The 17,807-nt window shown below is 44.0% G+C and overlaps 1 protein-coding gene across 1 annotated transcript in view; it reads right to left on the bottom strand.

Moving 5' to 3' along the window:
• The window catches only part of ZC3HAV1 (zinc finger CCCH-type containing, antiviral 1), a 50,895-nt gene that overhangs the window by 12,908 nt on the left and 20,180 nt on the right, over window positions 1-17,807 (bottom strand). Inside the window, exons 2-7 of the mRNA XM_084896743.1 lie at window positions 16,176-16,311; window positions 13,856-14,102; window positions 7,059-8,117; window positions 6,546-6,632; window positions 4,839-4,962; window positions 2,700-2,874 (exon numbers count right to left, since the gene is read on the bottom strand). Of these exons, the coding sequence (XP_084752869.1) occupies window positions 2,700-2,874; window positions 4,839-4,962; window positions 6,546-6,632; window positions 7,059-8,117; window positions 13,856-14,102; window positions 16,176-16,311 (1,828 nt within the window). The remainder of the gene's footprint in view (window positions 1-2,699; window positions 2,875-4,838; window positions 4,963-6,545; window positions 6,633-7,058; window positions 8,118-13,855; window positions 14,103-16,175; window positions 16,312-17,807) is intronic.

Here is a 17,807-nt window from a genome sequence, read left to right as displayed (position 1 = left end):
ACATGCCCTTGACCGGAATCGAACCTGGGACCCTTCAGTCCACAGACCGACGCTCTACCGCTGAGCCAAACTGGTTTCGGCAAAGCTCCCCCCTTTTATGGTTTTCTCCAACCAAGGACAGGGAGGGAACAGTCTACCCTGTAGGAACTACACTTGGTGGATGCCGTAAAAATACAGCTCTTTGCAAAAATCTTTTATTAAGTATATTTTTTATTGATTTCAGAGAGGAAGGAAGAGGGAGAGAGAGGCTGAAATAAGACAAGAAAATATTAATTTGGGAATTGGGGGCAGTCGGAAATCCAAGAGAGGACTTCTCTTTGCTCAGGCCTTGCTATCCTTTTCATTCAGGTCTGGGGTACACCCACAGCCCTTAGGCAGGCAATTCCAGGAATAGCTCGATGATAGCCCATCAGCAAGGATTTACATAAGACTAAAAGGTGGAGGTTGGTTCAGCCCCCTTTGTCTCCACCAGACAGTGGGTGTAGGGCTCTGACCCTTGCCAGAGCCTCAAGGTTGACCAGCCTTGCGGACTCCTTGTCCACACCTCTCTGCTAGTGAAGGTAATGAGCAGCTTCCAACAGGCTGCCACCCCTGCCAAGGACAGTGGAACGGTGGCCTGGCCTGCCTCCTTGCTCAAGTCGATATACTTCCCTTTACCCACCATTCTGATTTCAGGCCCTTCATAAATGTCTTGAGGCCTGAGAATTTGTCTTTATATTTCAGGGTTATTTCTAGTCCCTTTCATTGTAGCCTCTGTCAGTGGCAAATTCACGTGTTGTGGACTAACTAGAGACTTAGTCCATTGTATTTGCTTACTCCGGTTCAGGTAAGCAAATACAGAGGAGGAGCGGTGGGTCATTTACATTTGGACAGTAGTGCACCCAAGTGTACCCACTGGAGCTTTACCTGCTTTCTCATGTGCTGGGCTTTTAGAGCCACCAGGGTCTCCTTCATGATAAGAGTGCTGGGTTCTGTTAGCAGGGCAGACAGAATGTCCATACGTTGGGTCTGAGTTGCTTGGTACACTTGGGTCATACTTTTATGGAAGGTGTAAAAAGATTATTGCAGCCCTAATGGGTTTGGATCAGTAGATAGAGTTTTGGCCTGTGGACTGAAGGGTCCCAGGTTCAATTCCGGTCAAGGGCACATGCCTGAGTTTGCAGGCTCAATCCCCTGTGTGGGGCATGCAGGGGGCAGCTTTCATTGGCTGCTTCAGTGTGCTCCCTCTCTCTCTTTCTCTAAAAATAAGATTTTTATTGATTTCAGAGAGGAAAGGAGAGGGAGAGAGAGAGACAGAAACATCGATGATGAGAGAGAATCATTGATCGGCTGCCTTCCGCACGCCCCACACTGGGAATCGAACCCACAATCCCACAACCTGGACATGTGCCCTGACTGGGAATTAAACCATGACCTCCTGGTTCATAGGTCGATGCTCAACCACTGAGCTATGTCAGCCAGGCTCTCTTCCTCTCTTTCTAATCCTATGAATCAAAAAGAGGGACACCAGTGTGGAGAGCAACTACAGTGTGTGCACAGGTTCAAGCCTCGGACTGATGAGAGGACACAGTCCTCTCGTGGCCACGTGCAAGTCCCAGCGTGGAGGGCAGAGCCCTCTCAGCACAATTATAGCCAACAGCTGTAGTTGTAAGCTTGAACCTATGGTCCAAACACGTGGCCCCACGTGCCTAAGTGATATAGGCTGCAAGTAAACAAAGCTTGATCAGGTGCATGTAATTGAGTAGGATCAAAACTCACAAGAATGTTGTAAACATCTTGATCACACCTCGTGGCATCTACTATAAAATAAAGATATGGCTTGTAGTCCATGTTGCTGTCTCTCCACCAGAGAGGCAGCATCCCACTGAGACCCAGCTTTCATTCTCTTGTCTGTCTTTTCTCAATCCTTCACCGCCTCCTCTCAGGGTCACTGAACCTAGCTGAGCTGGCGTGGCACACGAGGTGCCCTGGGGCTGAGTATGCCATGGCTGTGCCGGCTCCCCACACACCAGAGAGAAGCTCTGCTTATCTAAAGGTGTACCCCAATTAGCATGTCCCCGTGTGGGTGCGCCTCAAACGCTCCAGGTCCTGCCTTTCTAGTTCCTCTGAATTCAGACTGGGAGCCCTAGAGACCCTCTGTGTGTCAGCCTGCTGATTCTCCACTCTCCCTGTTTTCTGGCTTGGAAGCCGTGATCTGTACAGCTATGCACTAATACAGTGGCCGGCAAACTGCGGCTCGCGAGCCACATGCAGCGTGCAGGCTGAGGTTTGCTGCTCTGTTGACTATTGAGTGTGCCGACCACTGACCTAGACTCTCAATTCCAATAATTACGGGCTATTGTTGTTCCTTGTGATGAAGCCCCTATCCCAGTGGTCAGCAAACTCAGCAGTCAGAGTGGCATGTGGCTCACCAGCTGCAGTTTGCGGACCACTGCACTAATACATGGTCCCCTCTCAAGGTCCCACCCCAGGCCCTGACAGTGGGGATAGAGGGGATAATATGTCTCTGGTTATAATTGCAATCACAGTACATGCCTGTGAAAACAATGCCAGTACAGTTGTGTATACTGTAAGAAGCACCACTTCCTCCACATCCCCTCTCCATGGGTGACCATGGAGGCGTCAAACATGTTAGTCATGCTTTTCCCCTAGAGTTGGCAAGTTTGAACACGCACATCCAGGGGAGGAACGGGACTCACCTTCTCCCCGTACGGAACCCATCTGTGAGATCCACTCTTCCAATACCAAACCCATTTTGTGGCGAAGACAGTATTATCAGGCAGTCTGACAGACGAAGGTGTGGAGATACGTCGGATGGGTTTTAAACCACAAGTCATTTTCTGGAAATTGATTTGTAAATTTCCGAAAGGAATGCTGATGGGGGGAGGAAAGCTTAAAGTTAATCAAAATGCTTCAATCCCATTTTTCCGAACAAAAGCACAGAATTCTTATTTTAGAGCTGAAAGGGGTCCTCGGATTTTCTTTATACATCTGCCAGTCTTAACACATAAAAGAAAACAGCTAAAACACAGATAGGTAATGTCACTTGCCTACCCCACATATTCAATGGTATCACAAAATCCATTCTTTCCTCAAAAAACTATCCCAAATAAGACTGTGCCCACACACAAAAAAAAACACTGGCTCAGGGTTAGAAAATGAGTGAGAAACTCACAGGTCAGTTTTTTCAATTGTTTATCAAAAGACCTTTTTGAGAAGCCAGCAAGGTCAAAGTTATTTTCATAAAATATTAAGACATTCCCTGCCTTTTTCATTTATGTATTCTCACAGGTGCACAGTAGAATTTTCAAGAGGCCACATCATGTGTGATTTCAAAAAATATAAAACAATGCCATTCTTCTCAATGAATTTTTGTTTTGGAAAACGGTTATTTTTAGTTACACGTATCCATAGGTAGCGTTATGTGCACATAACTGTATAATTATATAGTTATATGAAATGTTATTTATATTAACATGTAATGAATTTACTTTTAAATGAATCAATACTTTGTCTCGGTTTTGATTTTTTACTATGATAAATGTGGATAGCTATAATACATATAATCAGAAGCTCTTTGGGATCCCCAATACATTTTAAGTCTGTAGAAGGGTTGGGTCCTGAGACCAAAATGCTTGAGAATTACTGATCCAAGAAGCACCTCCTTGATCAATGGTTGTCCCCAGGGGGGACATCTGGCAATGTCTACAGACATCTTGGTTATCACAACTGACTTCTAGCGGTTAAAGGGCAGCAATGCTGCCATACCAACCCCCTTCAAAAAATAATAACAATAAAAGTAAATAGTACTAAAAGTAAAAGGCCCAAAAGTAAATAGTACTAAAGAAACCCTATTTCAAATTTATCTGGGGGAGGGGGCGAAATTCACCTACAAACAAGAAAATAGCTGGTGCCACCCCCTAGTGGCCAAATGCAGCAATAGAATCGCCACCAAAAATTCACTAAACTTGCAGATGGTGAAATGAGATTTTTTTTCCTTCAAAAGAATTTCCTTATTAAACTAGGATGCATCTTGCCGAAACCGGTTTGGCTCAGTGGGTAGAGCGTCGGCCTACAGACTGAAATGTCCCGGGTTCAATTCCGGTCAAGGGTATGTACCTTGGTTTTGGGCACATCCCCAGTGGAGGGGGGTGCAAGAGGCAGCTGATCGATGATTCTCTCTCATCGATGTTTCTAACTCTCTATTCCTCTCTGTAAAAAATCAATAAAATATATTTAAAAATAAATAAATAAACTAGAATCCATTTTATAAATATGGTCATATGTTGTATCACCTATTTCAGGCCTGACAGAATCAGAGATATCAGGGTCTAAGAGAAAGAAAACGACAAACAAAAAGGAAGTTATAAAATGCTAACGTTTACAACAAAATCCTTCACTGGAACTATATGAAATTGCTCAAATCATATTCTAAAACTGTGAAATTAAGCCAAAGGCTCTCTTGAGGTAATCAGTTAGTACTTCTTATAGTTCTTTCATAAGCTGGTAGAAATAATACAAACTGGCCTTTGCATGGTGTTTACTTGCACGACACAATGACAAATATTAACTAAGCTAATAAATCGGGTCACTGTTCACTTTGCGTGTGTCAGCAAATATTCTCAGAATCCCTAGGATTATCCAGGCCCTGCGTGACTTCAACCCACCTCCCCCCCCCCAACCCGCCCATTAACTCAGCAGGCGTTGGCTGTTGGTATCTAAAACTTGAACGGGATTCAGAAGGAAAATTGTGTCTTCATCTCCTAAGCCTAACACTATGCTTTCCTTTGATGATATTGTGAATCTCACAAGCCGGAGTCCAGCCACCACCAACCTACCTGCAGATGTGGGGGTCACAATAGGCCTTCTCAATGTTCTCCATGGGCTGGAGGTCCACCCAGGTGTTCTCATTCATCACCTGCCAGCGGTAGGGCAGGTGGAAGTGAACCTTGTCGCACCCTCCTGCAAAGACAGAGAGGAGGGCTGAGGGGGACGGCAACCAATTCAACCGAGGCCTCTGCCGACGCTCCCATCAAGGCCCGCCTTTCCCACGCAGTCAGGACCACATGCTGCCTGGCTCCACCTCTGCTCATGATGGCTGCTGCCTGTGCTGCCTCATCATCACCGTATTTCCAAGTTCCTTCATCACCCACGGAGACTCATCAGAAAACAACTATTCTCCACACCCCAAGAAGTCTCTTTACCCACATGAAGATCCGAGGTTCTCGTAAATGTACAATTTACCCTTTGAATCTCTCTCTCCCTCCTCCTTCCTTTCTGAAATCAATAAAAATATTTTTTAACCCCTAACCAGTTTGGCTCAGTGGATAGAGTGTCGGCCTGCTGACTGAAGGGTCCCAGGTTCGATTCCGGTCAAGGGCATGTACCTTGGTTGCGGGCACATCCCCAGTGGGGGGTGTGCAGGAGGCAGCTGATCAATGTTTCTTTCTCATCGATGTTTCTAACTCTCTATTCCTCTCTCTTCCTCTCTGTAAAAAAATCAATAAAATATATTTTAAAAAATATTTTTTAAATCTATGATATATGTGTTGTATGACAAAAAGAAAAAGAAAAATTTAAGTTAAAGACTTTTGATTTAGAGAGCACAGGGAAGAATCCTCAAGCAAACAAAATCAGACATGATGTCCAAAGCCTGGGACACAGGCAGGAAGGGGAAAAAGAGACTTAAAGGTGAGAGGACAGGAATTTGTCCTGAGCAGTCCCATAGGAATAATTTCTATTGGATGCCTGGTGGGAGGGGACAGGGATCAGGAACGGCTCTTCAGCTGGAATGACCAACAGATGACTGGGCCTGTGGAGCACAGGTGTCTTAGTATGCATGGCCACAAGAGGGACAATCAATATAATATATAAAAGGCTAATATGCAAAGTGTCCCCTCAGGAGTTCCACTGGGAGGGAGTTTGATTGTTCAGGATGATGTACATTGACCACCAGGGGGCGGCACGGAGTGAAGGAAGGCCCCAGCCACCAGCCTGCAGCGGCAGCTGGGGAAGGAAGGCCCAGGCTGGCAGCCAGAAGGCTCTGATTGGCCCTGATAGCAGGCCAGGTGTAGGGACCCTGCTATGCACAAATTTTGTGCACCAGGCCTCTAATGCTAAATGAAATGAACTTTGAAAAGGGTGTCTGCTAGAATTCCTTTGTTTTATGAATTTGTTGTTTGCTTGTTTTTAGTACATGAAAAGATGGGTCCCTGATTGAGCATAAAATTTCACCTAAAACTGAATTGTGAAAGAAGAAAGTATAATAGCATGCATTGGTGAAGAACACAGGCAGGCTGGGCAGGTTAGGGTCAAAACCCAACCTGGCTACTTGTATATGTAAAGCAGTAACATCTGCATGCCTCCGGGTTCCCTATCTGTAAAATGGGTTAGCAACAGAACCTATTTCTAGGGTTGGTGTAAAGTTTAAAGAAGATGCATGTAATGTTCTTAGCCTTATGCCTCACAAGTAGTGAATGCTTAGTAAATGTTAGCCATACCACTACGAATAGTTTCTACTTCTAGAAAGACTATAAGTTACTCACTATTTCGACAACCCTTATACAGATGGTCAAGACAAATTTCCTCTAAACCAGGATCATCCATGGTATTTGCGACGTCAGATACAGAATCTGTAAAACAGAAGAGGGTGATATATGCTGATCTTAATTTTAAACCAAAAAGTCAAGGCCCCTGATCTCACAATGGGGGAGAGAATATCTGAAACTGGGCCATGGTCAAGAAAATTCCTGGTTGATGCTCGTAACAAGCCCTCTATAAAAACAAGCGTGAATATTAGGGTCACATGACAGTGATGTTGACTTCTTAAACCATGGTCAAACCATTCCTGTTCTCAATGTATGTAAGCAGTTTATTCCATACTCTTCTCCAGGTAGGTCCTTCCATCTTCTAAGTCAGTCTCCTTAACCAGGAACACCCCTTAACTCAAACCCTCTAAAACATAACTGCTGGGGAACATCCTAAGTGAAACTGCCAGCCACAGCGGCTCCGCTGCAGACATGACACGGGGGGTCCCCTTTGGTCCTTCAGTGACTTACTCAGCGTGTAGCCCAGGGTCTTCCTGGCAAGCTCACTGGCAGAGGTGACGGGCATTTGAGCAGAGTTCTGACCTTGGGCCTCCGAGGCTGTAGCTCTGTTGTTTGAGGACGGTGTCAAAGGTGGTACCTTGGGCACAGTGCTTGGTGATGTGTGGGCAGTGGTCTCCCCCAGGGTGTGCAGGGCCTGGGGCCTCAGATTCTGACTTGTGGAGCGGAACACATCTGTATCGCCTCTGATGGCTGATGTGAAGTCAAAATCAAGGACATCAGTAGCGTCAAGGGTAACTTTAGTCGGGCCATTTGGAGTCAAAGGCGGTGGCCTGTGCAGAGTGCTCCCTGATGTGAAGGCACTGGTCTCCCCCAGCGTGTGCAGGGCCTGGGGTCTCAGATTCTGACTTGTGGAGCGTAACACATCTTTATCTGCTCTGGCTCTGACGGCCGATGTTAAGTCAAAATCAGGGACATCAGCAGATCCATATGTAACTTTAGTGGAGCCATTTGTTGTGTAGTGGACAGCTTTACTGGCACAAAATACCTGCTCTCTGTGTTCACTGTCATCTACAATGACTGGGTCAAAAGGAAGGTGAGTGGTTCTGATTTCCTGACTCCTCGGTATTGAATTTTCTCTCTGTCTATTGGTTGTGGTGTTGTAAGTCACTGGTCTCGTAGACGTGACATCTGTGGCCGTTCCATCCGAATGATTATCAGAAAATGGGAAACGCTGGGCGGTACTGCCACAGAAGAGGCCCTCTGGGCTGCCATTCTCTGAAAACCTTTGGGTTCCTCTCGCTGGCTCGCTTCCTCCCAGATCGGTGGCCTTGGGTGGGGCCGAGGAAGGCGGAGGGCCATCTTGGCTTTCCAAATGCTTGAACTTGCAGGTGAGGTCCTCGACAGGCACATCCTCCGGGGGAGACCTGCGGCCTGTCGGACCCGCACCCGGTGTGCCGGGTCTCCCGTCTGAAGCTGGGGCAGATGGGAGGAATTCCTGACTGCCATGAAAGAATCGATCTCTGCTCTTGCTTCTACCTCTAGTTGCTGGGTCCCGGTTACGTGAAGGACCTAGGAAAAGACAAAAACAATGAAAAGTAGCATTAAAATGACTGAGTTCAGCCGAAACCAGTTTGGCTCAGTGGATAGAGCATCGGTCTGTGGACTGAAGGATCTCAGGTTCTATTCCGGTCAAGGGCATGTACGTTGGTTGCGGGCACATCCCCGGTGGGGGGTGTGTAGGAGGCAGCTGGTCGATGTTTCTCTCTCATCGACATTTCTAGCTCTCTATCCCTCTCCCTTCCTCTATGTGGAAAATCAATAAAAATTTTTTTAAAAAAATGACTGAGTTCTTTTTAAAATATATACATGTTTTTATTGATTTTAGAGAGAGAGAGGGAGGGAGAGAGAGAGAGAGAGAGAGAGAGAGAGAGAGAGAGAGAGAGAGAGAAAGATATCAATGAGAGAGACACTGATCAGCTGCCTCTTATACGCCCCCATTGGGGACTGAGCCTGAAATGTGGGCATGTGCCCTGACGGGGAATGGAACCAATCACCTCATGGTTCATGTTCAACATTCAACCATTGAGCCTTATCAACAGGGCAACATGATTGAGTTCTGACCACTATTCCTCTTAGAATTTCCAGGTTTGTTATCCATGTTCTATCGAATTACTTGTCCTGACGTGGTGTGTAAAAAGCCTGATAAGGGCATTGATGGTGATGAAGGCTTCCTGCTATTCCATCACACAGCAGAAAACACCTGCCACCAATGAGAAGGGTCAGGCTGGCCCTGGCTCTCCTCAGCTTCTCCCCTGGGACTCGGATGTAGCTCCCAAACCCCCACAGGTGAGGTGGGGCCATCCACTACGGATATGGTGAATGGAGAGGCAGATAAGTGCAAATGAGGCAGGATTTTCCAAAAATCAGCCAGATTTTGCTCATATTGTGATGTTCTAACCCAGTGTTTCCCAAACTTTTGACATATGTGGACCCCTTCTATAATTTTTGTAACGCTGAGTACCCCTCGTACTCATGAGAACGTAGAATTAGGTGCAGCTAAGCACGGTGCAGTGCATATCCCCACCAAACTCCGGTGCAATGCGTACTCCCACCAAACTCTTCCCGTGCCCCTGGAGGTACACGTACCACACTTTGGGAAACACTAAATCTAACTAGCAAGTTAAGAATTCACAAAATTTGCCGAAACCGGTTTGGCTCAGTGGATAGAGTGTCGGTCTGTGGACTGAAGGGTCCCAGGTTCAATTCCGGTCAAGGGCATGTATACTGGTTGCTGGCACATCCCCAGTGGGGGGTGTGCAGGAGGCAGCTGGTCGATGTTTTTAGCTCTCTATCCCTCTCCCTTCCTCTCTGTAAAAAAAAAATCAATAAAACATATATATTAAAAAGAAAAAGAATTCACAAAACTTAAACCAAAAAAAATGAAATGACAGTGTAATTGTCTAAATTCACTTAAACTAGAAAGTTTCCTCAAGTTCTTCAACTTGCTCCCTCCCACCCCACCCAGGGCCCAAACTGAAGTGAGCAATACCAAAAGGAATTGGTGTCTCTAGAACCATGAGTCACACCCCTGGGAAGCAGATAGGAGGAAGTGAGTGACACACACGTGTGTGTGAGTGTATGTGAAATGTGTGCATGTGTGGTGTGTGCCGTGTGTGTGAGTGTTGATGTTGTGTGGTGTGTGAGCTGTGGTGTGTGGGGAAGGTCCTTTCTCTTTCAAACCAGAGGGCAGCAGGAACATAGTAATTAACAAAGTAGTTAATCAATAGGTTAATTAGAAGTGACAATAAAGATCTCTCTCGCATCCAGGAAGCACACTGGGCATAGATACAGGAAACACACTGGTGATTGCCAGAGGACAGGGGGTGGGGAGATAATAAGGTAAAGGGACTGAGAAGTACAGATTGGTGGTTACAAAACAGTCGAGGGGATGTGAGGTAAAGCACAGGGAATACAGTCAATAATATTAGAATAACTATGTATGATGGGGTGGGTGGGCACTAGAAATATTGGGGGGAATACCTTGTAAAGCAGGGGTCCTCAAACTTTTTAAAGTGGGGGCCAGATCACGGTCCCTCAGAGAGCTGGAGGGCCGGACTATATGAATTACTAATTCCTACTGTAACACCTCGGCTGCACTCACTGCCCAAAAAACCTGGCGGGCCGGATCAGACTCCTTTGCGGGCCGCATGTGGCCCACGGGCCGTAGTTTGAAGACCCCTGTTGTAAAGGATATGATTGTCTAACCCCATGCTGTACACTTGAAACTAATACAAAATAATATTTTTAAAATAAATAAATAGCCCTGGCCAGTGTGTCTCAGTTGGTTGAACACAGTCCTGTGCACTGAGAGGTCAGATTCAATTCCCATTCAAGGCACATGGCTGGGTTGAGGGCTCAATTCGCAGAAGGAAACATGCAGGAAGCAGCAGATTGATGTTTCTCTCTCACCAATGTTTCTCTCTCTCTCTCTCTCTCTCTCTCCTCTCTCTCTCTCTCTCTCTCTCTCTCTCTCTCTCTCTCTCTCCCTTTCCCTCTCCCTTTCCCTTTCCCTTTCCCTTTCCCTCTCCCTCACTAAAATGAATAAAAACATATTTTTTTAAAAGAAAAAGTAAATAAATAAATTCAAACTGGAAAACAACACCAAAACCAGCCCCCCTGATGTTCCCCTGTTTGGGAGCACCATGGTGGGGGAGAGAAAACATCAGATGTAGAATCAGAACAGAAGTTCTGCCACTGTCCAGTGGTGTAAGGCCTTTATTTTATTTATTCATAGCATTACCCTTCACTCTCCGAAAACTGATTCAAGGCTGCTCGCAATAAAAGTCACTTAAAATTTCCAAGACTCAGTTTCCTCACCCATTACGTGAGGCTAACAACACTCCTGCCTTTCTTCACTATTCTGCGGTGAGGAGCAAGTTCTTTCCTTGTAAACTACAAAGTGTTTCTCAAATTTAAGGAAGGTTAATTGTTTATTATCTCTCACAGAATTTTAGAATTGGGTGAAGGGGTGGGAGGGAGTAGCCAGGGAGAGGCCAATGGGGGAAAAAGGAGATGTAAGTAATACTTTAATCAAAAAAGAAAAAAAAAAGAATCTTAGAATTATGTATTCTATTTGCTTCACAAAATTCGCCTCTTCAACATCCACCTCATAAAGACATTAAAAATTGGCAAGTGTTCCTACCATTAAACAATATAAAAATGCTTAAGAAATAGTACTGCTCACCTTACATCCATTAGGATGGCTATTACACACACACACACACACACACACACACACACACAGAAAATTACAAGTGCTGGCAAGGAGATGGAGATATTAGAACCCTGTGCATTGCTGGTGGGATGTAAAATAGTGCAGTTACTGAGGAAAATGGTCAGGAAGTTCCTCAAAAAATTAAACAGTGACCATGTGATCCAGCAATTCTGCTTCTGAGCACATACACAAAAGCATTGACAGCAGGGTCTCTAAGAGATATCTGGATGCCATGTTCAAAACAGCATTACAACATTCACAGTTGCCAAAAGGTAGAAGCAACCCAAATATCCATGACGAGTGGATAAACAACATTTGGGGTACACATACAATAGAACGAACGTTAGTCAGCTTTAAGAAGGAAGGACATTCTCACACAGGCTACAGCTAAAGGAACTTTGAGGACTTTATGCAAAGTGAGTCAGGCAGTCACAAAAAGACAGATACTGTGTGATTCCACTCACCTGAGTTACCTAGCATAGTCAAATTCAAAGAAACAGAAGCCAGATGGTGGATAACAGGAACCGGGAAGAGGAGGAAAGGGGGGGGGGGTGATTATAAGAATTTGGTTTTGTAAGATGAAAAGAGTTCTGGAGGTTGGTTGCACCAACAATGTGAATGTACTTAATGACACTGAACACTTAGAAATTATCAAGATGGTAAATTTTATATTAAGTGCACAATTTTACACAATTATTGTTGTTCATCTGTACCCAAGGATATTTTTCCCATTTATTTTTAGAGTAGGAGGGTGGGATGAGAGAGAGAGGAAGAAAGAGAGAGGGAGAGGGAGAGGGAGAGGGAGAGGGAGAGGGAGAGGGAGAGGGAGAGGGAGAGGGAGAGGGAGAGGGAGAGGGAGAGGAAGAGAGGGAGAGGGAGAGGGAGAGAAACATCAATGTGAGAAAGACACATAAATTGGTTGCATGTGCCCCCGACCAGGGCTGGGGATAAAGCCTGCAACCCAGGAACATTCCAATGACGGGAACTAAACCCAATATCCTCCGGTACATGGACAAATGCTCTAACAACTGAGCACGCTCACCAAGGCATTATACATATGCATGCAGTTTTTTTAAAGAAAAATTCTGACATGGATTGGATGAACCTTGAAGACATTATGCTAAGTGAAATAAGCCAGTCACAAAAAGACAAATGCCGTATGATTCCACTTCTATGGAATCCCTGGAGTAATCCCTGGAATAATCAATTTCATGGAGACAGAAAGGAAAATGGTTCCCAGGGCTGCGGAAATAGGGTAATTGCTTAATGGGTTCAAAATTTGTTTGGGAAGATGAAAAAGTTTTGGAGATGGGTGATGGTTATTCTTGCACAACAATGTGAATGTACTTAATGCCACTGAGCTGTCTTAAAATGGTTAAAACAGTCAATTGTATCTTCTACTTTACCACAATTTAAAAAATAACAAACACATTTTTAAAGAAACAGTATGAAAACAATAAAATAAATTGCATGCATTAATGCTAATTTCCTATGGTAATTGTATTGTGGTTTATGTAAGAGAATGGCCTTGCCTTGAGTAGGTTCATACTCATATATTTAGGTGTGGAGTCTCCTGATGACATCATACCTCAAATGTTTTCAACACAAAGATGTTATATGTGTGGGTACATACACACACACACACACAGATATCGATAGATATAACAATTGTGACAAAATATAAACAACTAGTTCATCTGAAAGAAACTTAGTATATTTTTTTATTTTTTTAAAAAAAGCTTTATCAAGAAGCTTTTAGAAAAATGATAAACATTTTTAAAAACCTGATTAGTTTTTAATTATTGAATCATTTTCCATACAAATAACTGTAAGTCTACTTTTGCCCACCCCTGTGATTATGTAAGAATTGTGTACGAATGTGGACAAGGTCTCAAAGGGAAAATGAAGAGGGTTTTACGTGTTGAGGTAGAGTGATTGTAGGTGGTTTTTCTTTGTTTGTGATTTCTCTTTATTCCATTAAAAAGTAGAGTATGCTGAAACCGGTTTGGCTCAATGGATAGTGTATCCGCCTGCGGACTGAAAGGTCCTGGGTTCAATTCTGGTCAAGGGCATGTACCTTGGTTGCGGGCACATCCCCAGTAGGGGGTGTGCAAGAGGCAGCTGATCAATGATTCTCTCTCATTGATGTTTCTAACTAATTATCTCTCTCCCTTTCTCTCTGTAAAAAATCAACAAAATATATATATATTTTTAAAAAGTAGAGTATATCCCTGGCCGATGTGGCTCAGTCCGTGAGCGTCATCCCATGCACCATGAAGGTTGTGGGCTCAATCCCCAGGAGGAAGTAGCTGATCAATATTAGATTTTCACATTGATGTTTCTCTCTTTCTCTCCTCCCCCCGCCCCCCCGTTTTCTCTCTCTAAAAATCAATTATATATATATATATGTGTGTGTGTATATATATATATGTGTGTGTGTGTATGTATATATATTTATTTATTTATTTATTTATTTATTTTTTATTTTATTTATTTATTTATTTTTTTTAAGTAGACAGTAGACAGGGCTCACCTCTCAGCCCGGTCCTTCTCGGGCTGTGCTTGCTGTTGCAGATGTCCTGGATGTTCTGCACCACCTCCCGGCTCAGCCCGTGCTCCCGCATCATCACCAGCACCTTTCTGTCCATCAGGTTATGAGACCGGATGCAGTTGGAAAAGCCACAGTTCCCTCGGGTGAAGTGTTCACAGATGTGGAGTCTTTCGCACGGCTGCTGGGCACAGATCTTTTTTCGGCCTTCTCCCTTATAATCTTTGCATATCTACAGAGGAGAGAACGAGAGTCAGCGACAAAAGTCCTTCCTGTGCCTGCTACACATTCATTAAGGAAAGTTGGAGTATAGAGAAATTTCAAAAGCAGGCAGAGATATACCAAAGGGAATGCCACAGTCTTTAATGACTTCTATTCAATTGATCATCGCTTTGGGGCAGAAGGAACCTGTGGACTCATTAAAAGAAATATGAATTTGCTAATCCTTTGGAAGAATCAGAGTAAAATGGTGAGCTACAGGTAGGACCCAACAGCACCCAACGTGAGCCCTACACTACGAGGGCACCTCCTAGAGGAAGGCCCACCTGTAGATATCAGTTCATTAAAAAGACAGGTGAGCCAAGACCGGTTTGGCTCAGTGGATAGAGCGTCGGCCTGGGGACTGAAAGGTCCCAGGTTCGATTCCGGTCAAGGGCATGTACATCGGTTGCGGGCACATCCCCGGTGGGGGGTGTGCAGGAGGCAGCTGGTCGATGATTCTCCCTCATTGATGTTTCTAGCTCTCTATCCCTCTCCCTTCCTCTCTGTAAAAAAAATCAATAAAAATATATTAAAAAAAACAAAAAAAAACAAAACAAAAAAAAACACCAGACAAGTGGGTCTTCCCTGCAGCTGCTGTTGAAAATGCAGAATCAAGTCTCTACTAGACAGAATGTGGCAAAGCTTCTCAAGAGATCCATCAAAGAAGATAATTTTGTGTGTGTATGTAAGTAGATATATTTAGCTCTAGAGATGTCGTTCCTACTGAAAGGAGGGCAGAAGAAACATTATTATGCCTGAGGCCAGGCCCTCTGATGCAGGACTGGAGGACGCTAGTTTAAAAGTCTGCTGATGCCCATCTGGCGTGGCTCAGTGGTCGAGCGTCAACCGATGAACCAGGAGGTCACAGTTCCATTCCCAGTCAGGGCACATGCCCAGGTTGTGGGCTCGATCATCAGTGTGGAATGTGCAGGAGGCAGCCAGTCAATAATTCTCTCTCATCATTGATATTTATCTCTCTCTCTCTCTCCCCATTCCTCTCTGAAATCAATAAAAATATATTTTTTAAAAGTCTGCAGACCCAAAACCACCTCCCTTGAATTACTTACTCCCAACCTGTTTCCTTTGCTGTACAATATATTTGCTCTCTCTGCCTATAACACATTGTTGAGCAGATTCAATAATGAAATATGTAAATACGTTAGGCAAAATATAATCTTCCTGCTGATGCTGGCACACACTAACACTAGAGAGCCAGTGTCTGAGAGGCTCCAGCAAAAAAAGAACAGTGAACAAGTCCACAAATAATACGTGGAGGCTGTAAGTGGCCTGGATCTCCACCTTTTTCCTTTGGTCATGCTGACACTGCCTGGCTCTCATCGGCCTCCGGCCCGCTCTCTCCTTGAGACCGAGCACCATGCCTTCAATTAAATTGCCAAGTTCTGATGGAGAGATATTTGAAGTTGATGTTGAAATTGCCGAACAATCTGTGACTATCAAGACCTTGCTTGAAGAGTCGGGAATGGATGATGAAGGCGATGATGACCCAGTTCCTCTACCCAATGTTAATGCAGCAATATTTTAAATAAAAGGTCCTTCAGTAGTGCACCTACTACAAGGATGACCCTCCTTCTCCTGAGGACGATGTCAACAAAGAAAAGCTCGACCCCCATAAGGGGTGTGCAAGGAGACAGCTGATCAATGATTCTCTCTTTTCACTGATGTTCCTAACTCTCTCTTTCTCCCCTCCTCTCTGGAATCAATAAAAAATATTTTTTTTTAAAAAGAAAAAATAAATAAAGCATTCAATTAGTCCTACTCCTGCATTTTCAGAGTACACTTGCTCTCACAGGGCTCCCTAGCAGCCCAGCAGAGGAGACATGCCAGACTCCAATTCTTATAAAACTTCAAGCAGGAAGCAAGTGGCCGGAATCTCTGAGGTCATTCAACAAAAGCCATCGGTTGGTGTTGCCCCACGAGAGCCCTGGTGCTGAGTTTCTTCCTGGTCTTACTCAATCACGGCCACGAAACAACAATGCCAATTATGTACTCTTCCTGCTTTTTAAACCAAGGAAGCCTAACTTACCTCAGGCAAGAAAAAGGGGTCATTTTGGACCAGAAGCACTGCTAATTCTTCTTTGTTCAGCCCAGAGATCTGGTGGCGTTTCAGGACTCTAAAGTTGTCTTCTGAGAGAACATCGTGAGAGTATTTGCACAAATGTCTGAGAAAAAAAAAAAAAAAAGACAATTGTCAGTATTTCCAATCACAGAAAATTGAAAAAAATCATCCAGGGAACTTTCAGTCATTGGAAATCAAGACCCATATCCTTTGATAACTAATACAGGTTGGTCCTGCTTTTAAAAAAGTGCACTTTAAAAATATAAATTAATGGCTCAGTGGATAGAGCATCGGCCTGTGGCCTGAAGGGTCCCAGGTTCAATTCCAGTCAAGGGCAGGTACCTTGGTTGCGGGCACATCCCCAGTGGGGAGTGTGCAGGAGGCAGCTGGTCAATGTTTTTCTTTCATCGATGTTTTATCTCTCTCCCTTCCTCTCTGTAAAAAATCAATAAAAATATTATATATATGCATATATATATATATATATATATATATATATATATATATATATATTAATGGCCCAGTCAGAATGGCTCAGTTGGTTGGAGCATCCTCTATGTACCGAATAATTCCCCGTCAGGGTATATGCCTGGATTTCTGGTCCAACCCCCGTCTGGGCACATCTGGAGGGCAGCCACCGAATGTTTCTCCCTCTTCAGTGTTTCTCTCTCTCTCTATTGAAAGGGTTAAAGAGAATAAAACGGGGCAAAAAAAAAAAACCTTATTGTGCTTAGCAGATGCCTTACAGAAAGCTTGCAGCCTTGAGCACAGCATAGCTCAGATAACCAGAAGGCACCTGGCATGGGAGGAACCAAGGACGGACCAGGCCCTCATGTCAGCAGAGCGGCTTGCAGCCAGCAAGGATTAATAAAAACCTATCTCTCCCGCTCACTTCCCTGATGCCTTTCTCGGTCTCAGCCCTCTTGCACCCAGGTGCTGGGAATAAAATCTCTTTTGATACATTATAACCTCATGTCATAGGTATGCGACCCCGGCCCATTCCAAACCTTTCATCTATCTCCCTTCCTCTCTCTCTAAAATCAATTTTTAAAAACATATTTTAAAAAAACTGAAACCAATTTATTAGAAATGACTGCTCATTGAGAGACAAAGAATAATGAGGATAACACATTTATGGACTGACTAGAGTCAGTGAGAAAATAGAATTCCATTTATCAAAGATTTTAATTACACAAAAAGTATCCATTGCTTTATTTCGTCTTCATATTATATATCAGTGTATAATTTGTGACTATAAGGCATGTAACAAGCTCTTAATGGTAGAATTCAAACAAGTCTACAGAAAGAGATAAAAACCCTTTCACTTTAAGTCTTTGATTATGTAGATATTATAGAATAGAATTTTCTATGATAATGAGATTGTTCTCTCATCCAAGCTTTCCAAGAAATAAGCCCTACATGGCTACTGAGCATTTAAAACAGAGCTAGTGAGACTTAGGAACTGCATTTTCTATTTACTTTATTTTAATTAATTTACATTTGAATAGCCACATATAACTAGTGACCATTGTACTAAGTGGCAAAGATTTAGACTTTGGCTATTCTAAGTGTGGAAGGAGAACCAGTGGTACCTGGGAG

Source organism: Pipistrellus hanaki (assembly GCF_964339955.1).
Source record: "Pipistrellus hanaki genome assembly, chromosome: 10".
NCBI lineage: Eukaryota > Metazoa > Chordata > Mammalia > Chiroptera > Vespertilionidae > Pipistrellus > Pipistrellus hanaki.
This window is presented reverse-complemented; position numbering and strand designations above follow the sequence as displayed.